The 26,234-nt window shown below is 44.0% G+C and overlaps 2 protein-coding genes across 2 annotated transcripts in view; both read right to left on the reverse strand.

Annotated features, from left to right (window-relative positions):
• Positions 1-26,234, reverse strand: part of LOC134586516 (cytochrome P450 2K1-like) — a 426,562-nt gene that overhangs the window by 212,245 nt on the left and 188,083 nt on the right. The gene's annotated exons all lie outside the window — the stretch shown is intronic.
• Positions 1-26,234, reverse strand: part of LOC134586518 (cytochrome P450 2K1-like) — a 71,186-nt gene that overhangs the window by 28,449 nt on the left and 16,503 nt on the right. The window contains exons 2-5 of the mRNA XM_063442077.1: positions 10,307-10,503; positions 9,397-9,559; positions 6,910-7,059; positions 5,092-5,252 (exon numbers count right to left, since the gene is read on the reverse strand). Of these exons, the coding sequence (XP_063298147.1) occupies positions 5,092-5,252; positions 6,910-7,059; positions 9,397-9,559; positions 10,307-10,489 (657 nt within the window). The 5' untranslated portion in view covers positions 10,490-10,503. The remainder of the gene's footprint in view (positions 1-5,091; positions 5,253-6,909; positions 7,060-9,396; positions 9,560-10,306; positions 10,504-26,234) is intronic.

The following is a 26,234-nucleotide window of genomic DNA, read 5'->3' on the forward strand; positions in this document are numbered from 1 at the left end:
GAGAGGCATAGGCGATCCTTTCTCGGACACTAGAGACCACCAGCCAGACCCAATAGGTTACCACCAGCGGATATATGCTCCCATTATGATATCATCCCCCGTTAAGTCATTTTAATGTGAGTAAGCCATACGGCACTACTTGACCCACCAAACACTGTCCATTTTATTTCATTTTATCTGGAGCACCCCACTCGAGGACTGTCCAACATCAGCAGTACTATATTGTCAGTTTGTCGGGTTTCCTTAATTCAGTTTTTATCTATAGCTTTTGTCTCCCATCATGGCTTTGATGCCTCATATATACCAGACAGGCTGACATGCAGATGTAGCGGAACAGGAGTTTCTGTTTCCTGTACCCGGCCGGACTGACAGGAAGGTGCACACTCAGTGTGCACCTTCCTATCACTCCGGCCGGGCACCGTGGACCGGAGAGCAGCTCGGCCACGCTACAGGGAATGGGGTGGGTATGAACAGAGAGGGAGGGAGGGGGGGGAATTAACAGAGAGGGAGGGGGGGAATGAACAGAGAGGGAGGGGGGGAATGAACAGAGAGGGAGGGGGGAATGAACAGAGAGGGAGGGGGGGAATGAACAGAGAGGGAGGGGGGAATGAACAGAGAGGGAGGGGGGAATGAACAGAGAGGGAGGGGGGAATGAACAGAGAGGGAGGGGGGAATGAACAGAGAGGGAGGGGGAGGGGGGGAATGAACAGAGAGGGAGGGGAGGGGAGGGGATGAACAGGGAGGGAGGGGGGAATGAACAGGGAGGGAGGGGGGGAATGAACAGAGGGGGAGGGGGGAATGAACAGAGAGGGAGGGGGGGATTGAACAGAGAGGGAGGGGGGGATTGAACAGAGAGGGAGGGGGAATGAACAGAGAGGGAGGGGGGAATGAACAGAGAGGGAGGGGGGAATGAACAGAGAGGGAGGGGGGAATGAACAGAGAGGGAGGGGGGAATGAACAGAGAGGGAGGGGGGGAATGAACAGAGAGGGAGGGGGAATGAACAGAGAGGGAGGGGGGAATGAACAGAGAGGGAGGGGGGGAATGAACAGAGGGGGGGGAATGAACAGAGAGGGAGGGGGGTAAGAAGAAAGAGGGAGGGGGGTAAGAAGAAAGGGAGGGGGGTAAGAAGAAAGGGAGGGGGGTAAGAAGAGGGAGGGAGGGGGGTAAGAAGAAAGAGGGGGTAAGAAGAAAGAGGGAGGGGGGGTAAGAAGAAAGGGAGGGGGTAAGAAGAAAGAGGGAGGGGGTAAGAAGAAAGAGGGAGGGGGTAAGAAGAAAGAGGGAGGGGGGTAAGAAGAGAAAGGGAAGGGGGGTAAGAAGAGGGGGAGGGGGGAGTAAGAGGAGGGCAATTGCCCCCCCCCCTGTCCGCAGGCACCGTGCGGGCAGCCGGCAGGGGAGGGAGGAAGAGAGGACCCGGGAGCTCAGCCTGCAGCTCCTCTGGGTCCTTCTTGCGCGAGCACAGATCGTTGCCGCGGTTACCACGGCAACGTTACGGCTCTTGCGAGAGTAAACTCTAGCCCTGGAGCTACGGGCTAGAGTTCACTCTCAACACTGTGACCACCAGGGATTCCTGGTGGTCGCAGTGGTGAGAGTGAACTCTAGCCCCATAAACACACTGCCCCCACACACCATACACATTCACACACTGCCCCAGATACACCCACACACACCATACACATTTACACACATTGCCTCACACACACACACATACACTGCCCACCCATTCACACACAGACCCCCATACTAACATTGCCACACACATACACAGCCCCCTCATACACACATTGCCCCACACACCCTACACATTCACACATTCACACATTACACCCCCTCACACACACTGCACCTTTCACACACACTGCACCCCTTACACATTGCACCACTGCTCCTATACCCTACTACAGCCTCATATCCCAGCCGACCCCAGGTAAGTTGTCAAACTGTTCTTAAATGGTTTGACTACTTACTCTGAAAGGGGGGTCCAGCCCTCCTGGCACCATAACGACTACACAGAGCAGTAGTGGTTATTGTGCATGGATTATTTCTTTAGTATTAAAATGTCTTTAACCCCTTAAGGACACATGACATGTGTGACACGTCATGATTCCCTTTTATTCCAGAAGTTTGGTCCTTAAGGGGTTAAATAATCTACAAGTGCCCCAGTAGCCAGCAAGCCAGCCAGCCCACAGGCCGGCCAGCCAGGCTTACAGCCAGCAAGCCCACAGCCTGCCAACCGCAGCCAGCAAGCTCGCTGCCAGCCGCAGCCAGCAAGCCAACAGCCTGCCAGCCGCAGCCAGCAAGCCCACAGCCTGCCAGCCGCAGCCAGCAAGCCCACAGCCTGCCGGCCGCAGCCAGCAAGCCCACAGCCTGCCGGCAGTAGCCAGCAAACCCACAGCCTGCCAGCCGCAGCCAGCAAGCCCACAGCCTTCCAGCAAGCCCACAGACTGCCAGCCAGCAACAGTAATTAAGGTAAGAGGAGCTAACTTGGCCTAGGTATCAGCGAGCTATGTTGTGTTGCTATATTGTGAATAGGAACCAGAGTGTTGGAGAGACCCCCCTCCAGGCCCCCATTAGACTCCATTGCAGTCTCTAATGGGACCTGGAGGAAATTCTTTCTAACACACTCTCTAAAGGACACTGAGATAGCCTCTGCTAGAATGCTCCCCCCTCCATGGCCCATTAGCCCTCAATTGTAGTCTCTACTGGGGCCTCGAAGGGATTATTGCACTTTTGTTCCTTGTGTCTAAAGATTGTGTAGGGTGTGGCTGGAGGCGGTGCATGGAGGCGGGACATGGGTGGCGCTTGCTGCGGAGTATGGGTGGGGCCTGTAAGGGGGCCCTTGATTTATTGTGCCCGGGGGCCCTGAGGGTTCTCGGTCCGCCCCTGGCAGCAGCTACACTTTCCCTCCTCTATCTAAGAATGCAGCTTCAGAATGAATCTAAAATGGATGCTGTACAGGAGGTGGGAGGGTCTGGAAGGGAGGGTCTGCTGCTAATTTGCTGGAATGTGTCTGCTTACCGTGAGGCACAGGGTCAAAGTTTGCTCAATGATGACGAATAGGGGGCAGATCAAACCACGCATGTGTTCGCCCGCCGTTGCGAACGCGAACACGCTATGTTCGCCGGGAACTATTCGCCAGCGAACAGTTCGGTACATCCCTAACACTGACTGCTATTAGATTACAGTCAAAAACTTTTTTCTTTTTAAAGGCACGCTATTGTGACACCAGATATGAGTGGCAAAGTGCAGTGGCAGAGGTTGGCAGAGTACACGCTGAAGGCCAGACACCCGCTTGAAGGACACTGACTGCTATTAGATTACAGTGAAAAACTCATTCTTTTTAAAGGCACGCTATTGTGACACCAGATATGAGTGGCAAAGTGCAGTGGCAGAGGTTGGCAGAGTACACGCTGAAGGCCTGACACCCGCTTGAAGGACACTGACTGCTATTAGATTACAGTGAAAAAAATATTTTCTTTTTAAAGGCACGCTATTGTGACACCAGATACGAGTGGCAAAGTGCAGTGGCAAAGGTTGGCAGAGTACACGCTGAAGGCCTGACACCCAGACGCTTGCAGACAACTAACTGCTATTCAATCTATTACAGTGAAAAAAAATTGTTGTTTTTAAATGCAAGCTAGTGTGACACCAGATATGAGTGGTGGCACTGGGCAAGTGGGCACAGTATCCACTGTGATCCTGACACAGAAGCTGGCAGGCAGGCAGGCAACTGCAATTAGATTACACAGGGAAAAAAAAGCAGGAGGGTCTGGAAGGGAGGGTCTACTGCTAATTGGCTTGAATGTGTCTGCTGACTGTGAGGCACAGGGTCAAAGTTTACTCAATGATGACGAATAGGGGGCAGTGCATATGTTCGCCCGCCGTGGCGAACGCGAAAACGCTATGTTCGCCGGGAACTATTCTCCGGCGAACCGTTCGGTACATCACTACTTCTTATCATTGCAAGCCTTTTCAAAGCACAATATCACGTAGCATATTAACATATTCCCTCCAACCATGACCCTAATTTCATATTTTTTGTATAAGTTTTTCTTACGATTTACTATATTGGATACATTTTAAATTAATGATTTCAAAATATTAAAATATTTATAAACAAAAATATTAAAATATAAAAATTATTTTCAAAAAAACATTACATTTTAAAAAGTTACACAAAAAAAATTAAATCATATGAAAATCTTATTCAAACCAGGTAAAAAGTGATCCAAATTTTTTAACCTAAAAGTAGGTCTCTGAAGCTGTAACTTGAGAACAATTCAGCATGAGTATGTTGATACAAATTTATACTGCAATAGGTAAGTGATGATTATTTTTCTTCTTATAGACAGTTGGCTTGCTAGTCAGTTTGTCATGTTGGTGATACCATGCCTCCTTAGAGTCAGACATATCACCAGCGACAATGCATAGTATGAACCCACATATTTTTAATTGAGATTTTGAATGTGCCATCTGGAATCTACTGAAGTAACTCTCTTGTTCAAGGGTCACATCCGCAGGTGGGACTACTACTGCTTTCTCTCAACTGAATAGAGCACGGGTAATGTCACTGAGACAATTACACAGTGACCCAGGAACAATAGGTAGATGAGGGCCCAGCTCAGACTAGTTTACAATTCAGAGGAGATGGGGTACAAATACACAACAGGGCAGCAAGGGTGACAGCCACCAAACAAGGTGGAAAAGTAGCATAACTAGAGAAGAGAGTGGAGTGTGGCTCTTTAGGAGAGCAAGAGACAGGTATGTATAGGTATAGATAAGTTACTCTAAAAGTCCATAAGCATTTCTGTACAGATGTGTTTTGAAGACCTTTTTAAACAATTGAAGACTAGGGGAGAGTCTGCTGGGGTAGACAGGCTGTTCCATAAAAGGGAGCCACCCATGAGAAGTCCTGCAAGCGCGAGTTAGCATTAAGGGTGGGAGTAGCGAACAGCAGACCTGAGAGACACATACACATTCAAAAAGTCAACCTTTCCAGTCTGATAGGATCTTTAAGGATGACTGAAGATCTCTACTCCAACAGTGAACAATTAAAATCTCAATAAGTGTTAATGGTAAAAAGACATTCTTACCAAAACCATAGGACTTCCAGAAACCCCAACATTTGAGTTGACTATGCCGAGAAGCTTCAAAAATGTTGGATCATTGTAATCAAAACGATGGCCAAGTAGTACAGATACAATTACGTTGGATACAGCTCCATTTATTATCAATGTGTTCTCAAACGGCTTTCCTGTAATAAGAAAAACTAAACTTCACAAACATATACATGAATACAATCTTTCCTTCTGAAAGTCTGAACACCCACTCATCCACACTCATACTTGTGATTTCATGCACATGATGACACTAGCATCTATATTGGAGAGTAATATTTGTCGGAAAGTTCTTCACATTGAGAAGCTTTCACATTGAGAAACTAAAATAAAAAAAAATCTACTGATTTTTAAGCAAGTAACCCCTTGGTGTAAGTAATTGTAACGGGACCTGGCTTCCTGGTTAACCCGGACCGGTTACCTCCCGTTAGTTCCCTTCATTCAGCCTATCAGGAACTCTTGCATGGTTAGGGGACTTCGCTCTATGCACTCCCAGGCAGAGACGACACTCAGCCCTGGAAGCTCTTAGTCCTTACCAGGACTTTTCCCCATTGCATCCCCTGCAAGCTGGAACAGCAGACACAGGGGTTAAATCTTCCTTCCCCCTAATAACAGTTTTGGAGTTTTAAGCACTGGACCCTGCCAGACTCTCACAATCTTTATTGAACACAGACTTCTTTTATGCACAGACTCCCGCAGGGGGTCTCCATTCCACACAACACACTTCCCTTAGTCCCAGGCAGGAGGGGGCTGGGTTACAGATAGCCTTCTCCGATTGGTCGTCTGCACCCCGCAGCGACCAATCAGCACTTACTCATGTCGACCAACAAGGAGAATAATTGTAGAAAATAATCCAGACACTCCAAATGTTCCAAAAGATAGGCAATTTTATTTGACCCAAGAACCAATGTTTTAGCCCCTTAGGGGCCTTTGTCAAGCTTGACAAAGGCCCTAAGGGGTCGAAACGTTGTTTTTTGTTTCTTGGGTCCAATAAAATTGCCTATCTTTTGGAACATTTGGAGTGCCTGGATTATTTTCTACAATTATACTATATATGTGGTCTCTTTGGTACTGGGACTGATCCAAGAGCACCCTAGGATTCCAGAGTGAAAGGCTGAGTGCAGTTCCACTACCTGTATATTGATGTCTGAGTGACCAACCAGGAGAATGGCGCGAACCCAGTTTGAATGGGCGCTTCCTCTCCTATTGGTTGGCACAGACTTCCATGTGGCCAGCGGGACTCTGCGGCCGTGAGACCGACTCACAGCTCCAGAGATTCCTTGCTAGTGCGCGTCCCTCTCTCTGGTGGATACTTCACGCAGGTATCTGCCGGAGAGAGCGTTCTCCTGGGCAGCAACTAGCCTAACCTCGTAGCTGCCAGGTAGGGAGGACGGGAAAAAGTGACTATAGCTCTGTTGGGGAGCTGGTAGGACGGTTCCCGACATGTGGACCGATGACAGGGTGCGCAGGCTGGTTCAGGACACTGCCCCCTGGTGGAGTTCGGCTATATGAACCGGCGGCCACCCAGGTGAAGCACGCGCTGCTTGTTTCCTTGCAGTCAGCAGTTTTCACACCTTGTTAGCAAGGTGTGAACATTCTAACCACACATTCTAAATGGAGTATCGGGGTGGTCCGGCGCACGGGGCTGAAAAGTAAACTACAACGGGAAATACATATTTAAACAAGGGAAAATCATAACAATACACATTGAGGGCACAAAATACAAAACCAAACATCTGAATACTCAGTGGACATGGCACTTAGTGGTGGTGTCCCGCCACAGTAATCACTAACCTTTGTATGATTTAAATACTTCCACCAATGAATCACATTCCTCATTAATCAGATTTTCTATCACTTTTTTTCCCATTCCAAAATCGCGTAGTGTAGTAAGAGAGAATCTTCTCATCACTTTCCAGTTTTCACCATCAGTAAAAACGACACCTAAATTAAGTAAGTAAAATTTGCTAAAATGTCACTATAACAATAACATTTATCAATCTAAAATATTTCATAAATAGATTCAAACTTACAGTTTCTTTAAACAACCATTTCTAAACATCTATGGAATTTTAGCAAGCCTATGTGACAAGATTGGAAAATACATCATTTTTAGTAAAGGAGAAAATTTATAATACTCTTTCACAACAATGGGATTTACTCACAATCTAGTAAGTTATTGTGAAATGGTGACAAAAATACTGTAGCCTATCATCTTCTGTTCATTGGCATGGTAATGAAATTGCACTTCCCCACCCCACTGCATGTTCATGACAAAGATTAACTGCAGAAGTGTCCTGCATGTGAATTTTACTCATTATTTAAACATAACCCAAACTTTCCTGACTAATCATGGCAGCATCACTTATGGGTTTGCCCTGCCTCAGTCGGATCAGGACAGGAATTAACAAATTCAAACAGAGGCTGAATGTATAAAGGGTTTCTCCTTCCTTCACACACACCAGTGTTTTTCCTGTCCTTATCCGGACAGGCAGGAATTTCTTCCTACAAATTGTATTTTTGGCCACCTTCCTATGTGCACCATAGGTCTCCCAGACACAGTTTAGCCTCTGTCTGAATGACCCAGTAAACAGCCTGCTAGGGCAGGACTAACTGAGTCATATTCCAAATTTAGCATATTTTGAGTTCATTCTAGTAATCTCGCACTTATTCTGAAGACTGGCATGGCTTATGGTAGGCCTATATTTGCCCCCCAGCTATCAATCTGATAACGCAGTTGGGATTGCCTCTATTGCCTCTAAAAAAAAAAAAAAAACTAACATTTCATGGACATCCCATTCCCTAATATCCAGATTGTTTTAACCACTTAAGGACACATGACATGTGTGACATGTCATGATTCCCTTTTATTCCAGAAGTTTGGTCCTTAAGGGGTTAAAGCTGCATTGAGGATTTGTCCTTCATCAAGAAATACTTCTCCACCATGGTACCTCCCTCTGGTGTTAGATGCCTTAACTGAATCTCCGTTCACTCCTATTTCTATGAAATATCTTACCTATAAGGTTGTTTTCCTGGTAGCCATCACCATGGCTAAAAGAACCTCGGAACTACAAGCTTTTTCCCGCAAAACTTCTCACTCATTTTTCACAACAGAATAGTTCTAAAACCAAGAGAAGATTTTCTTATGAAAGTGGTTTCTAATTTCCACCTTCATCAGGATGTAATACTTCCATTCTTCAAGCCATCTCCATCTTCTCCATAAGAAATCAAACTACATGAACTGTATGTTAGAGATTGCATCATTAATTACCTCTCAATTACTTCAGAATTCAGGAAAGCTAACCGACTATTGGTCCTCCTCTCAAGTGCTCATAAAGGAGAGGCTTCTTCTTCCACGTTAAGATGCTGCATTGTGGCAGTCATTTCTGATGCATATAGAAAGTCCAAGCTGCCTCCTCCAGATAAGATAAAGGCTCATTCAACCAGATCCTCTGCAACTTCTTGGGCTAATTGGGCAGAGATTCCTCCAGATGATAACTGCAGGGCAGCAACATGGTCATCCCCTATGACTTATTAACCATTACAAGTTGGACTTGAACTATTCTTGTTCAACTTCTTTTGGGAAAGGAGTCATTTCCTTTGTTCTTCAGCACAATAAAGTTTGAATTTGCGTTATTTTATGTTTCCTAAGTTTATTCTCCCCTCAAAAAAAAATTAATTTCTCTCTCCCCTTCTTTAATCTTAGCTTGCAAACTCGACTGGTGTGTGAAGGGAGGAGGGACCCTTTATACATTCAGTCTGTTTGAATTGATTAATTCCTGTCCTGATCCGACTGAGGTGGAGCTAACCTATAAGTGATGCTGCCATGATAAATATCCAGGAAAATAAATTTACCAGGTAATTATTCTTTTACATTTCTTTATTTTATATGAACACTCTTTCCTAAAACACAGCCTGAGCAGAGACCCCCTTGACCAGTGACTGTAAAATGAAAATGTGCCTTCATGCAGGGAAGTCAACTTATGGTCTTATTCTTTGAATTAAAAATACATAGATTTCTACATGAATCAATAGCAAGATCATGACAATGCATCCATTATTAGCTATAGTGAGGCATGGAAGAAGTATATTGAATAGGCAAAATGCAAACTGTAAGCCAGAGTGGCTGAAATAATGTGCTGTCTTTTGCAGGTCACTTTGTAGTTTCCCTAAATTAAACTTGGATTATTCACTAAATCAGTGACTGTCATAAATAGAAAAATAAATTGCAAAGGTGACTATGTTGAAATACCTTTTACCTCTAAGTGATAATAAACATACCATATCCCTTTAATGTATCATGGAAGATGGGTATGACAGGTCTCCCAGAAAACTCATCTGCGTAGTTGACAAGAGCATCTTTCACTGTATCATAGCCACACAATACAACCACTTTCTTCATTCCCATGTGAAAACTGAATACAGAGCCATACTTCTCAGCTAACTGCAAAGAACAACATAGCGTGATAGTGGTTTATAAAGATTTAGTCATGTTAATACATCTGTAGCCCCTACTTTAATACTCTCTAATCCAAGTCTGGTAGTGTGTTGCTAACAGATATCATCAAGGGGAAGTAAAACCTGATAATATTAGCAGAATCCAACTCACTACATAATTGATGTCCAATACCTCTTATTCAGGATACTTTCTTCTAAGAAAACACAACTAAGGAATATTCAAAAATCACCAGAAATACAATGTGCAAACAAGGGTCTAACACAAATTTATTCAGAATTTACAATAAATGATTCATTACAATTTATAAATAAGACAAGCCTAATCAAATGACTGTTTTCTTCATTTCTTGTTTTTAAAAAAAAAACAAAAACAAAGAAAGTATTTCATTGACAAGCAAAAGCAAACAAGGGCATTTACAGGGTTATTTACTAAAGTGAGAACTCAAGGTGCATTTCAAATTTAAGGCCAGAGTTTCAGAGTCACATTTCAGCTATTTTGACTTTGGATTTTAATTCACTTTGGATTCACTTTGAATTATTACTTCAGTAATTAACCTTGAAAGTTTAAAACGATCTGAAAATTAACTATAGCTATTTTGCAAGAAATATTGAACATCATGGTGTTCATTTGCCATGATTTTTATCATAATAGACTTTAAGATTTAAGTATGTTTCACTTCTGGCTGTAAAAACATTCTGCTAATTTACCCAATGCCGCTAGAAGAAATATTACCTTTTGAAATGTTTTAAATTGTCTTCTATTATCCAAAATGTGCAAATTTCCAATTATTGGCAAAGGTTTTGGTCCTGGGGGAAAGTTTTTGTACTTATTTCCTTTCCGGTCATAAAAAGTATTTAGCAAAAAAAGACAGACAATTATTGCTAGAAGCACCGATACTGGATCAATAGCAAACATGTCTTCACAGAAATCTAGAGGGAGAAAAGAATAAATGGTAAAATGTTTAGGGTTATAATTGGGTTTTACATACTGATTTTTCAGCTTTATAATCTAATTGGAAAATAATATCATTTACCAACAAATATTTGCAGTTTTAAACTTTGCCATAGACATAAAACAAGAAAGTAGGGGTGATTTTGATTGGGGAAAAAGGAAAGGCACAACAACACAACGTTTAATAGTGTATAAACCTTTGCTTAAAAAACAAAAGTAAAATTGGCCACTCACACTTTTCATGCCAACTTCAAGCTTTCAGATAATCTTTAAAGAGATCACTCTCTTGCTTCAGATCCATGACTCAGATCCGTGACAGTCTCCGGCAGGGCTGCCATCAGAAATGATGGTGCCCCTGACATAGCTCACGGTCTTGGCCCCCTTGGACCTGCCCGCGAGTCCGCCCACAGGGAGTGTGTACTGATTGTGATGTGTGTATATTGGATGTAGAATGTGTGTAGTGGATGCAGTGTGTATAGTGGATGCAGATTGGACATTTGTGTAATGACACGTTTTTTTTTTTTTTTGTTTTGTTTTTTTTAATAATCCCTGGTGGAGGATTCATTATTTTCCACCAGGGATTATTGAAAAAACAAACACATTTCCCTTGATACAGTGCCATAGTTGCCAACATTTGAAAAAAAAATTCCAAGGACATTTTGCAGTACAGCTATCAATTACTACCTTGAAAGTTTACTACACCCACTGCCGCAAAACACGGCCCACTATGTCCAACCCACATAATTTGACACCATTGATCATGCACTCCTTCTTCAAACTCTTCAATCGCTTGGTCTCTGTGACTCTGTCCTCTCGTGGTTTTCCTCTTATCTCTCCCAACGCTCATTCAGTGTCTCTTTTTCTAATGATACCTCCTCCCCTCGTCCTGTCTCAGTTGGAGTCCCCCAAGGCTCTGTCCTTGGTCCCCTTCTATTTTCTCTTTATACTGCCTCTCTTGGCAAACTTATTACCTCTTTTGGATTCCACTACCACCTGTATGCTGATGACACCCAGTGATATCTCTCCTCCCCGGACCTCTCCCCTGCCGTCCTGCAACGTGTCACTGCTTGCCTTTCTTCCATCTCTGACTGGATGTCCTCCCGCTTTCTGAAACTCAATCTCTCTAAAACTGAGCTCCTTGTCTTTCCTCCTCCTAATACTGATCCTCCTCTTTCACTCTCCCTTCAAGTTCGTGCTACCCACATCATTCCATCCTTGCAAGCGCGCTGTCTTGGCGTCATACTTGACTCTGGTCTCACCTTTGAGCCTGACATCCAGCATGTTGCCAAATCCTGTAGATTCCATCTTAAAAACATAGCCCGCATCCGCCCCTTTCTTGCACCAGATACTACCAAGGAGCTTGTCCATGCTCTAGTAATTTCCCGCATGGATTATTCTAACCCTCTCCTGATTGGTCTTCCCAAAAGCCGTACTGCACCCCTACAGTCCGTAATGAATGCTGCTGCTAGACTGATTTTCCTCTCTAGTCGTTTCTCTCACACCTCATCCCTCTGCCAGTCCTTACATTGGCTTCCTGTATGCTATATGAGTCAATTCAAGGTACTAACGCACACCTATAAAGCCCTGAACAACTCTAGCCCCTCTTATATCTCCTCACAGATCCATAGGTATGTCCCTTCTCGGTCTCTCCGCTCTGCCCGTGACCACCTCCTGTCCATTGTCCGCACCCGTACGGCCAACTCACGCTTGCAGGACTTCCTATGGAATAGCCTGCCTACCGCCATCAGACTCTCCCCTAGTCTTATATCTTTTAAGGGGAGCCTTAAAACCCATCTCTTTAGGAAAGCTTATGGCCTCCAAGACTAACCCCTACCTCACATGCCTATCTCCTGCCCTCTCCTAAAGGGCAGCCCACCTTATTTGACTGCAAATTCCTGTCCTAATGCGTTTTACACCCCACCTCCTATAGAATGTAAGCTCGATTGAGCAGGATCCTCTTCAACCTATTGTTCCCATAAGTTTATTTGTAATTGTCCTATTTATAGTTAAATCCCCTCTCATAATATTGTAAAGCGCTACGGAATCTGTTGGCGCTATATAAATGGCAATAATAATAATAATAATAATATTAATACAAATATAAAAAAAGACATTGTGTAGATGTGCTTCAGTCAGAGTTGTGTCTATACCATATAACATACATTAATTCACTAAAATAATTATATTTATTTATTATATAGTTAAGAAAAAGCTGAAAATAGGAAATGAAAGATATTAAAGGATACTTTACAGAATGGAACAAACGAGAGAAATGGGAGCAAAAGGAAAACATATGCACATATTCCATTAGCCCCTTTTCAGGCCACCAATTCAACATCTTAAATGTCTCAGATTGAGACTTCAGTCACCACTCCACTGCTTCTAATTCCTCTAGTTCCTGGAATCTGTGTGTATTATTCATATATTATACAGAGGGCAGCACTATACAGAGAGCACTGACTGTCCCGGGATATTATACAGACACTGACCTGTATTATACAGAGAGCAGCACTATACAGGGAGCACTGACTATCCCGGGATATTATACACAGACCTGTATTATACAGAGAGCAGCTCTATACAGGGAGCACTGACTGTCCCAGGATATTATACACACACAGACCTGTATTATACAGAGAACAGCACTATAGTATTATACAGATAGCTGAGCATATACCCCATGTCCCAATCTGTAGACTACTAGTACCTGTCAACAGCAGCTCCCAGATGTGTGTAACAGGGCTAAAGTGTGCGGCAGCTCGCACAGATGATTTAGCGGTAAAGCGCACTCGCTGGCAGAGCCAAACTGGGAATCCAAAGCAGGCCTGGAAAAAAATGGATGCCATTCCTACATTATCATTGTCTCTATCCATCTATCTTGTACAGTAAGCACACAAGCTCACTGACATGCGCAAATAGGCTCACTGACAGGCAAAACTCTCTGACTCACACACAAACTCACTTGTATAAACACAAAGCTCACTACAAAGAAGTTCAGGGACACACGCAAGCTCACTAAAGACAAGCTCACTGACAGAAACACATGCTCACTAAATAGAAGCTCACTGACACACACAAGCAGTACCATCTTAACAGCGTTATGGCCCCCCGGGCAGTGCAGTGCACTGGGGCCCTTCCTACACAACAACTCACAGGAATAACAATTTTAATTATTGTTAGACTGCTGAGTCCATAAACACACACACACACTGCTGAGTCCATAAACACACACACACACACTGCTGAGTCCATACACACACAGATAGACTGCTGAGTCCATACACACACAGATAGACTGCTGAGTCCATACACACACAGAGAGACTGCTGAGTCCATACACACACACACAGACTGCTGAGTCCATACACACACACACACAGACTGCTGAGTCCATACACACACACACACAGACTGCTGAGTCCATACACACACACACAGACTGCTGAGTCCATACACACACACACACAGACTGCTGAGTCCATACACACACACACAGACTGCTGAGTCCATACACACACACACAGACTGCTGAGTCCATACACACACACACAGACTGCTGAGTCCATACACACACACAGACTACTGAGTCCATACACACACACAGACTGCTGAGTCCATACACACACACAGACTGCTGAGTCCATACACACACACAGACTGCTGAGTCCATACACACACACAGACTACTGAGTCCATACACACACAGACTACTGAGTCCATACACACACAGACTACTGAGTCCATACACACACAGACTACTGAGTCCATACACACACAGACTACTGAGTCCATACACACACAGACTACTGAGTCCATACTGTAGCATTACTTACCTTATCCAGGGGCCGGCCGCGGTCCTCTCTTCGAGCCGCGCCTGGTCCTGCTGCTGCACGAGCCGCGCGCGGCTCATCCGACGGCTGCAACAGGAAGGCGGGCAGTGACCGCGAGAAACGGTCACGTGTCCCGCCTGAATCTAAGAGCACGCCGCGGGTCTCGGGCGCGCTCTTAAAGAAACAGTGGGAGCCTAATTTGGCAAAAGGCTCCCATTGGCCCCTGTCATGCCACACTCCCCATACACTTACCTTTTGGGGGTGTGGATATGACAGGAGCCAATCACATTAATTTAGAAGGTACTTATACTCACCTTTTTCCCTTAGTCTTTGCCCTATCGTGGTTTCTGTTGCAGTTCCCTTTAGCGCTTGTTGTGTTCAGTTGTGTTCCTTCGTATTGAACTTGGCTTTGTTTCTGACTACATTATCTCATTATCCTTATCTGTTCTGTTTGCCGGCTTGCTGTTTACTGTGTACCAGACCCCGGCTAGTCCTAGTTTACGCTGTCTCTTTGTGCCCTTGACCTCGGATCGTTCCTGACTCTGTCTCCTCTCATATACGTCGAGTCTGGCCATTCTAAGGTCCGGTAGACGTATCTCTCCTCTGTGTTGTCTTTTGTCGAGTTGAATCCTGCGAGTTGGGGTATATGTTCGTTACACATACACACAGACTGCTGAGTCCATACACACACATAGAGTGCTGAGTCCATACACAGACACAGGCTGCTGAGTCCATACACAGACACACACAGACTGCTGAGTCCATACACACACACACACATACTGCTGAGTCCATACACAGACATAGACTGCTGAGTCCATAAACACACACACACACTGCTGAGTCCATAAACACACACACACACACTGCTGAGTCCATACACACACAGATAGACTGCTGAGTCCATACACACACAGATAGACTGCTGAGTCCATACACACACAGAGAGACTGCTGAGTCCATACACACACACACAGACTGCTGAGTCCATACACACACACACACAGACTGCTGAGTCCATACACACACACACACAGACTGCTGAGTCCATACACACACACACAGACTGCTGAGTCCATACACACACACACACAGACTGCTGAGTCCATACACACACACACAGACTGCTGAGTCCATACACACACACACAGACTGCTGAGTCCATACACACACACACACAGACTGCTGAGTCCATACACACACACACACAGACTGCTGAGTCCATACACACACACACAGACTGCTGAGTCCATACACACACACACACAGACTGCTGAGTCCATACACAGACATAGACTGCTGAGTCCATACACACACACACACATACTGCTGAGTCCATACACACACATAGAGTGCTGAGTCCATACACAGACACAGGCTGCTGAGTCCATACACAGACACACACAGACTGCTGAGTCCATACACACACACACACATACTGCTGAGTCCATACACAGACATAGACTGCTGAGTCCATACACACACAGAGAGACTGCTGAGTCCATACACACACACACAGACTGCTGAGTCCATACACACACACACACAGACTGCTGAGTCCATACACACACACACACAGACTGCTGAGTCCATACACACACACACAGACTGCTGAGTCCATACACACACACACACAGACTGCTGAGTCCATACACACACACATAGAGTGCTGAGTCCATACACAGACACAGGCTGCTGAGTCCATACACAGACACACACAGACTGCTGAGTCCATACACACACACACACATACTGCTGAGTCCATACACAGACATAGACTGCTGAGTCCATACACACACACACACATACTGCTGAGTCCATACACACACATAGAGTGCTGAGTCCATACACAGACACAGGCTGCTGAGTCCATACACAGACACACACAGACTGCTGAGTCCATACACACACACACACATACTGCTGAGTCCATACACAGACATAGACTGCTGAGTCCATACACACACACACACACACACACAGACTGCTGAGTCCATGCATACACAGACTGCTGAGTCCATACACACACAGACTGCAGAGTCCATACACACACAGACTGCAGAGTCCATACACACACAGACTGCAGAGTCCATACACACACAGACTGCAGAGTCCATACACACACAGACTGCAGAGTCCATACACACACAGACTGCAGAGTCCATACACACACAGACTGCAGAGTCCATACACACACAGACTGCAGAGTCCATACACACACAGACTGCAGAGTCCATACACACACAGACTGCAGAGTCCATACACACACAGACTGCAGAGTCCATACACACACAGACTGCAGAGTCCATACACACACAGACTGCAGAGTCCATACACACACAGACTGCAGAGTCCATACACACACAGACTGCAGAGTCCATACACACACAGACTGCAGAGTCCATACACACACACACACAAACACACACAGAGACTGCTGAGTCCATACACACACACACACAAACACACACAGAGACTGCTGTGTCCATACACACACACACACACAGACTGCTGAGTCCATACACACAGACTGCTGAGTCCATACACACACAGACTGCAGAGTCCATACACACACAGACTGCAGAGTCCATACACACACAGACTGCAGAGTCCATACACACACAGACTGCAGAGTCCATACACACACAGACTGCAGAGTCCATACACACACAGACTGCAGAGTCCATACACACACAGACTGCAGAGTCCATACACACACAGACTGCAGAGTCCATACACACACAGACTGCAGAGTCCATACACACACAGACTGCAGAGTCCATACACACACAGACTGCAGAGTCCATACACACACAGACTGCAGAGTCCATACACACACAGACTGCAGAGTCCATACACACACAGACTGCAGAGTCCATACACACACAGACTGCAGAGTCCATACACACACAGACTGCAGAGTCCATACACACACAGACTGCAGAGTCCATACACACACAGACTGCAGAGTCCATACACACACAGACTGTAGAGTCCATACACACCCAGACTGCTGAGTCCATACACACCCAGACTGCTGAGTCCATACACACACAGACTGCTGAGTCCATACACACACACACAAACACACACAGAGACTGCTGTGTCCATACACACACACACATACTGCTGAGTCCATACACACAGACTGCTGAGTCTATACACACACACAGAGTGCCCAGTCCATACACAGACTGCTGAGTCCATACACAGACACACACATACTGCTGAGTCCATACACAGACACAGACTGCTGAGTCCATACACAGACACACACAGACTGCTGAGTCCATACACAGACACACACAGACTGCTGAGTCCATACACAGACACACACATACTGCTGAGTCCATACACAGACAGACTGCTGAGTCCATACACACACGGGGAATCAGGATTCGATTCCAGAGAGGGAGCCTGAGAAATGGCTACTACATCCAAGGAAGGCAGCAGGAACGCAAATTACCCACTCCTGACGCGGTGAGGTAGTGATGAAAAATAACAATACAGGACTCTTTCGAGGCCCTGTAATTGGAATGAGTACACTTTAAATACTTTAATGAGGATCTATTGGAGGGCAAGTCTGGTGCAGAGCGACTGACCCGTGCGTGCTGCAGCTGAAACTCTACTATCACCTGCTGCTGCTCGCACAGTCTCTCCAGCATGTGCAAGGTGGAGTTTCACCTTGTGGGCACATCGTATATGAGGCGGTGAGCGGGAAGGCCGAAGTTACGCTGCAGCGAAGACAGGCGAGCAGCAGCAGGGTGAGAACGCCGAAAGCACGCAAAGACGGCCCGCACTGCAGCAGCTCTGATATATCTGGGTAGTTTTTCTGGAATTTCTGCACCACCAAATTCAGCACATGTGCCAGGCAAGGGATGTGCATCAAACCGCTAGGCCCAGAGCTGCTACGAGATTTCGCCCATTATCGCCCACCACCAGGCCGGGCTTGAGGCTCAGTGGCAACAACCTCTCATCGGTCTGCTATTCCATGCCCATCCACAGCCTCTGCGCGGTGTGGGGTTCTTCCCCCAAACATAGGAGTTTTAAAACAGCCTGCTGTCATTTCCCCCTGGCTGTGCTGAAGTTGGTGGTGAAGGTGTTACACTGACCGGATGAGGAGGTGATAGAGGAGGATAAAGCGGAGGAGGAGGAGGAGGAGGAGGCACCAGGAGGCAAAGAGAAATGCCCTCGGTGGCGGAAGGACATGCGCCAAACTGCTATCCACCTCAGGCCCAGCCGCCACTACATTTGCCCAGTGTGCAGTTAGGGAGATATAGCATCCGTGCTTACTGGTCCACGTATCAGTGGTTATGTGGACCTTGCCACAGATGGCGTTGCTGCGCAGTGCACATCTGATTTTGTCCGCCTATTGATTGTGCAGGGAAGGGATGGCTCACCTGGAAAAGTAGTGGTGGCTGGGAACCACGTACTGTGGGACAGCCATTGCCATCAGGTTTTTAAAACTGTCTGTGTCCACCAGACGGAATGACAGCATTTCAAAGGCCAGGAATTTTGAAATGCTGGCATTCAGGGCCAGGGATCGTGGGTGGCTAAGGGGGCACTTTCTCTTCCTCTCCAGTGATTATTTTTACTACAAGAAATGCACTGTATGCCGCAAATTTAGCACAAAAAAGTGTGATTTTTTAAACCAACAATGTAACATTAGTATTTAAGGGTTTTATTGGAATGCAAGAAATGCACCGCAGGACGCAAATGTACTATTTAGCACAAAAAGTGTGATTTTTTTAAACCAACAATGTAACAGTAGTATTTAAGGGATTATTGTACTGCAAGAAATGTACCGCAGGCCACAAATGTACTATTTAGCACCAAAAAAATTTGAATTTTTCAAAGTGCGATGTAACCACAGTATTTGACGGTTCTATTTGACTCTCAGATATGAAGTGCACCGCAGGCAGCAAATGTACTATTTAGCACCAAAAAAAAATGTATTTTTCAAACTGCGATGTAACCACAGTATTTGACGGTTCTATTTGACTCTCAGATATGAAGTGCACCGCAGGCAGCAAATGTACTATTTAGCACCAAAAAAAAATGTATTTTTCAAACTGCGATGTAATCACAGTATTTGATGGTTCTATTTGACTCTCAGGTTTGGAGTGCCCGCCACAAATGTACTTTTTAGCACCAAAAAAAATGTGAATTAGTGAAACTGCAATGTCACAGCAGTATTTGACGGTTCTATTTGACTCTCAGATATGAAGTGCACCACAGGCAGCAAATGTACTATTTAGCACAATTTTTTGGGGGAATTTTTCAAACTGCAATGTCACAGCAGTATTTGACGGTTCTATTTGACTATCAGATATGAAGTGCACACCCTAAATTTCCTTTTCAGCGCCAAAGAAATGTGAATTTTTCAAACTGCGATGTAACCACAGTATTTGACGGTTCTATTTGACTCTCAGGTCTGATGTGCATGCCACAAATGTACTTTTTTGCACAAAAAAAATGTGAATTAGTGAAACTGCAATGTCACAGCAGTATTTGACGGTTCTATTTGACTCTCAGATATGAAGTGCACCACAGGCAGCAAATGTACTATTTAGCACAATTTTTTTTGGGAATTTTTCAAACTGCAATGTCACAGCAGTATTTGACGGTTCTATTTGACTATCAGATATGAAGTGCACACCCTAAATTTCCTTTTCAGCGCCAAAGAAATGTGAATTTTTCAAACTGCGATGTAACCACAGTATTTGACGGTTCTATTTGACTCTCAGGTCTGATGTGCACGCCACAAATGTACTTTTTTGCACAAAAAAAATGTGAATTAGTCAAACTGCAATGTCACAGCAGTATTTGACGGTTTTATTTGACTCTCAGATATGAAGTGCACACCACAAATTTACTTTTTAGCACAAAAAAAATGTGAATTTGTCAAACTGCAATGTCACAGCAGTATTTAAAAATGCCTAGATGTTGCCCACTGAGCTACCAGAACAGGATTAAAGTAATGTGCCTGGCACACATGTAGTTGCAAGTGCCCACCTAACAAACAGACTCATTGCTTATTTCTCTGTCCACTGGGCTCAGGGCAGGGTACAAAAATGTAGTATAGCACCCACAAAAATAATCGCTGTAGTTTGCAGATTCAACACCAGAATTCTTTCCTAATCTGTCCCTCACAGCTGTAGCATCCTCTCCCTACACTTATAAGAGCTCATGTGACTCCAGCTTATATACAGGCTGGGTCACATGCTGCACTGGCCAATCACAGCCATGGGGTACCATGCCTTATAGGGGTGTTAGGTCTAGCGGGTGTGCTGGGGGAGATTATTCTTCGCCTATGTTGGCTTTTTGGGAAATACTGCAAGAAAGAACAACACAACAACAATGATCTGATTAATGAAAACACAGCTGAGCTTATGTAGAACTGGCTGGCTAACTAGTGCCAAAGAGAAAAGCTATCTACCTCGTGACAGGTGAGGCCCTGCTAGTTGCCAAGCGGCTGGTGAGAGGCTCTATGATTTGGGCGTGGGGCTCGAGTCACTAGTGTGGTGGCGGGGTGTTGGCTTTTCGGGGACAGTAAAAGATTCAAAACGTGTGCCTGTGACAGGTGAGGCCCTAACTATGAACCCGATAGATGGGTGAATGCGATGCTCTGACTATGATCTAGGCCGAGGGGGCGAAAATCTCCGTGTTGAGATTGGGAAGTTGGTCTCGTGGGACCAGCTACTAGTAAAAGCGTCTAACCCTAAACAGCCAGTTCTCTGACCGTGTACGGGGGCTTGATGAAGGGGTAATGCAACATACCTCGCAAAACCCAAGTTGCGGTTTCTGTGGAAAAGCTCCCTATGAGACCTACATCATAAGATAAAGAGTGAGAAAAAGGTGAATAAAGGGAAGGGGGAGCGAGAAGAGGGAGAATAACATTAAAAAGAGGGGGGAGAGGGAGAAGAGAGGAGAGAGAGAGAGAAAAAAAATATGTTTAAATTTAGTATAGTGAAGTGATATTGCATGATAGAATTGTATCCTTAGGCCCTGAGTGTGCTGAAGAGTCCAGGGATAGCTACTATATTCCCCTAACAGGAGAGCCATTAAAGCCTGGTAGTATCTGATTGAAGGAGGAGGGTGAACTGTGTGGCCTTGTAGAGGCAGTTATTAGAGATGTGAACAAAAATACCTTTTGTACCTGATAGACACAGGAGACAATATTAATGAACCAATAACCGGGCTTTTGGCTGAATGCCCTTCAGGAAACCTGAAATTGAGGTGTTGTATGTCAATAAAGGGAAAGGGTATCCTTAAGATTTTTAATTATAGCTATATCAGTATTGGAATGCCCAATTATACGGGTTTATGTAACGGATAAGGGTAGCTTAGTCAATTATAATAAGTAATTTGTCCAATGTAATATAATATTAGCTTGTTGAAACTCTAGAACAAATGTAAATAGAGATTGGTAACTTGTAATGTTTGTTGAACTGATCTGTCTGAGCAATTCGTCAACAAAAATTATTTGGACGTGATACACAATAGACTTATCAAATACATTGCATTTACCTTGATAAAAAAATAAATAAAAGGAGGGAATGTATAATATATAACAGAATTTACATAACAGTTTAAGTTCATTGTGAAAGTATAAATACAATGTCTATATAATTGGTGATTGGCTGGAATCTGACTTAACAGTTGACAGGTATATGGTAATGCATTATTCTCAGTGATCTTCCATTCACTTAACTAACCAATAGAACAGTAATTGCACAAATTAACAAAGTTTGATAGTTCTCACGAATGTAACTAATGAAAAGACCTGTTATAGCAGGTCTATTAAGCGTGTGTCTGTTTGTTCGCAATAAATATGTGAAGCATGAATTGAATGATTTGTCCGAAGGGTGGGAACAGCCTGCACATGGCTATTTTTGCCGATTACCTGATCGTTCGTTTGTTTGGTTCAGCTGAAATTTGCACAAACGAAAGATGCCAACTGTCGGGAAAAATGGAAAGGATGCCGGAACCCTGAAGTGCAGCTGTCACGGAGAGGTGAACAGACCAGAAGTGAGCAGCGAACGTCACAGCGAAGGTAAGAAGGGGGAGTAGCGTTTTATAGGAACGCTAACTCCTCCCACAAATATACATGTGTAATTTCGTTCTAGCTGTATTTTGATATTAATATATACATATATTAATATCAAAATACACTTCGAGCGAATATATAACTTTATACATCTCATATTTAATTAAGTCATTATATTAATTAAGGTCCACAGAATACAAGAAGACAAGCCTTATATTTAATTTATTTTTCTCGGGAGAGGTTACTGAATACAAATATTAGTGTTTCAAAACAGTATAACGTATCACAACGATGATATAGTCAGTGAAAGAGCCATGTTTTGCATTTTTCAGACACAGAAGTACTTTCACTGAGGACATTATCGTTGTGATACATTTAACTGTTTTGAAACACTAATATTTCTGTTCAGTGAAGTCTCCCGAGTATAACAGTAACCCTCATGTACAGGTTTTATGGTGTTTTCAAAGGTCACAGAGTCAAATACAATGCTAGCATTTCTGCTTTTTTACATTTAAATTTGCCAGACGTGTTATGTTGCCTTTGAGACCGTATGGTAGCCCAGGAATGAGAATTACCCAAAAAATTAGTGTTCAAATTAGTTTTTTGCATTTTTCACACTCAAATATAAATGCTAACTTTGGCCAGTGTTTGTGACGAAGTGACTACTAAAAAAGACTGAGCAGAGTAAGTGATGAGAACCGCACTCAGTCCCAACGGCCAAGGGTGCTCCAGAGCAGGACCAGCAATCCCAGTACAATAATCCAAGAAGAGAAAAAACTCATAGGCACTCCAACTTCAAGCCGCAGGCAGATTTATTATGACAGAATGCAACGCAACGTTTCGACCGGAAACTTGAGCTTGAAAAAGACCTTTCCGGTCGAAACGTTGCGTTGCATTCTGTCATAATAAATCTGCCTGCAGCTTGAAGTTGGAGTGCCTATGAGTTTTTTCTCTTCTTGTACTAAAAAAGACTGGACATACTCCATTTGTAATACCTTGAGTTGTCTACTTTTGTAAATGGTATGCCATCATGAGTGTAGTTCGCATTCCTGGGCTACCATATGGTCTCAAAGGCACCATAACCAGTCTGGCAAATTTCAGTGTGTATAAACTGAAACATGTAACGTGCTATATTTGACCCTGTAACTTTCCAAAACATAAAACCTATACCCGGGGGGTACTGTTTTATTTGTGAGACATCATTGAATAAAAATATGTGTACTTTATTGCAGTAACAGCCAACAGTATTATGACATTCACAGTTAAATTGCCATGCAGAAGTAAAAAAAAAACCAAATTCTCCATTTCATTTTAAAAATATTTTATTCATATTAAACTAGGTTTCATTTATTAATATTTGATATGAAAGGAAAGCCCTGTTTCTCCTGAACAAAATGATGTATAATAAAGTGTGGGTGCATTTAATATGAAAAAGGTGAATTATGATTGAACAGACATATAGCGCAAATTCAAAGTTTTGTTTTGATCTGAACTTGTACAACTGCCTCAGTCCTTAAGGGATTAACCCCTTAACGCCGTTACGGCGTTCTATGGCATCCCGCATTAAAGGGGCTTTAAAGCCGTTGCGGCGGCATAGAATGCCGTAATGGCTTGCAGCCCCTGGAGGTCCTGTGTACTCACCTCCACCGTGATCCTCTTCTGGAGGGCTGCCTGACAGCCCAGGCAGCCCTCCCCCGGCAAATGAGACCCCCGGGGGCCATGTGATCGCTCTCAAAGAGCGATCACATGGCCCCCTATAGCTGGCTGTGGATCTGCCAGCATGGGGACTGTTTGAGCTCTCAGACAGTCCCCCTGCTGGTGGGGAGGTGTAAAAAAAAAATATTAGACATGTTTAAAAATAAAATAAATATATTTATATCTATATCATTTATGTATACATATTATATATATGTAACGTCATACAAAGTGTATTTTAATACTAATATAAGTACATATATTAGTATTAAAATACACTTAGAATGATGTTACATATATACAATATGTATATATAATAGATATATACACATACGTATATTTACAATAATAAATAAATAAAATAAATACATACAATATATTTTTTTAAATTAAAATGAATTATATATACATATGTAATTTCATTCTAACTGTATTTTGTTATTAGTATATATATATATATATATATATATATATATATATATATTGGTAACAAAATACACTTAGAAGGACATTCTATAAATATCTATCTATAAAATACAAATAACCGCAAATAGAGATATATATATATATATATTTGTATATTTGTGCTCGGAATTTAATACATAATAGATAGTATCTGTAAGAGCAAAGTTGGTTGTGGTGTGCCGAAACCAACATATGAGTGGGCCTGTAAATAAAAGAGGGCAAAAGATAAATTCGAGATATACACACTTTATTGCATTTTACATGACCAAGTTCCTGAAAGCTTGACGAAGCTCTTTTTCCGGTTGTGGAATATATGCATGATATATGGAGGATTTCCATCGACCCAGTCTCTTGATGATGTGGACCGGTGTGTTTGTGCTAGAGGCTGATGAGGCGGCTCCTATGCGGAAGGAGTGCCCGGAGAATGCAGCTGGGTTGAATCCGAGCTTAGATATCAGAGTTCTGACATGTGACATGAATTTTGCAGTGGTAAGCGGGTGCCCTTGTAGTGATAAGAGCAGAGAGTCTGGTAGGTATGCGTGATGAGTTAACCGTAGGTGGTCTAGCACCTTGACCGGACACCAGGCATTATCAGTAGGGAAGAGAGGAATTACGGTAGGGTGTTGTGACTGATTGGTTTTAGTTGTAGGGATCGAAAGTAGGTAGTGATCCTCCATCTTAGTGAGGTGCAATGTTTTAAGGCTGTGCGTGATATCTCCTTGACAAACCACAGTGAACTCTCTAGGTCTGAGAAAACCATAGAAAGCGAGATATATAGCTGATTTGATCACCGTATTTGTGTTGGGATTGAACGGGGCCTTGTCAAGGAGATTGCTAAGTGATCTGAAGATAGGCCCGTCTATAGGTAATCTAGTGATAGTGAGTGGAGGTGAAACCTTTGATATACTTTTCAAAACCTTTTTAATGGGATATGATGACAAGAAGGGAGTGTTAGGAAAATTAGTGAGGCTGTGGTGCTGAACCCCGGTGATGTAAAGTTTAATGGTGTTATGAGAAAGCTTAAGATGTAAGTGGCAGAAAGAGGCAAAAGCCACCATGGTTTGAATAGAAAAGTCGGCTTGTAATCCGAATTCTGCGGTGAATTTGTTAAATATGGTAAGTGCCCTATTATAAGTGATAGCAGTATTGGGTGATAGTGCTTGGTGAGTGAGAGTTCTAGCGTGATGCATAAGTGTGCTTAATCCAAGATTAGTTCGTGAAAACGTGGTGTCCTGGATGGCTGTTGGTGAGCCGTAGGGAGTGCCTGAGAGAATGCCTGGAATTGAGAATGAGAGCGCGTCAGCGGCAGTGTTGTGAATACCCAGGATGTGAAAACACACTAAGTGAAACTGACCGGATGCTGCCAGCCAGGTCAGCTTGCGAACCAGCCGCATGATGGTCAGGGATGATGAGCGCCCTTTGTTAATGATTTCGCAAGCCGCCGAGTTATCTGAGTAGCATTTAACTGCCTTGCCGGACCAGAGATGACTCCAGGTGTGTGAGGCCGCCACAATGGGATAAATTTCGAATAGTGCTGAGGTCTCCCTGAATCCTGGCAAGGCATCCGTCTCAGTGGGCCAGTGACCCCTAAACCAGTGGTTCCCGAAAATGGCTGCGAAACCAGTGTTGGCTGCGGCGTCTGTGTGAATGATGGGTGAAGAAGTGGAGA

The sequence above is a fragment of the Pelobates fuscus genome, chromosome 2, assembly GCF_036172605.1.
Source record: "Pelobates fuscus isolate aPelFus1 chromosome 2, aPelFus1.pri, whole genome shotgun sequence".
NCBI classification, from domain to species: Eukaryota; Metazoa; Chordata; class Amphibia; order Anura; family Pelobatidae; genus Pelobates; species Pelobates fuscus.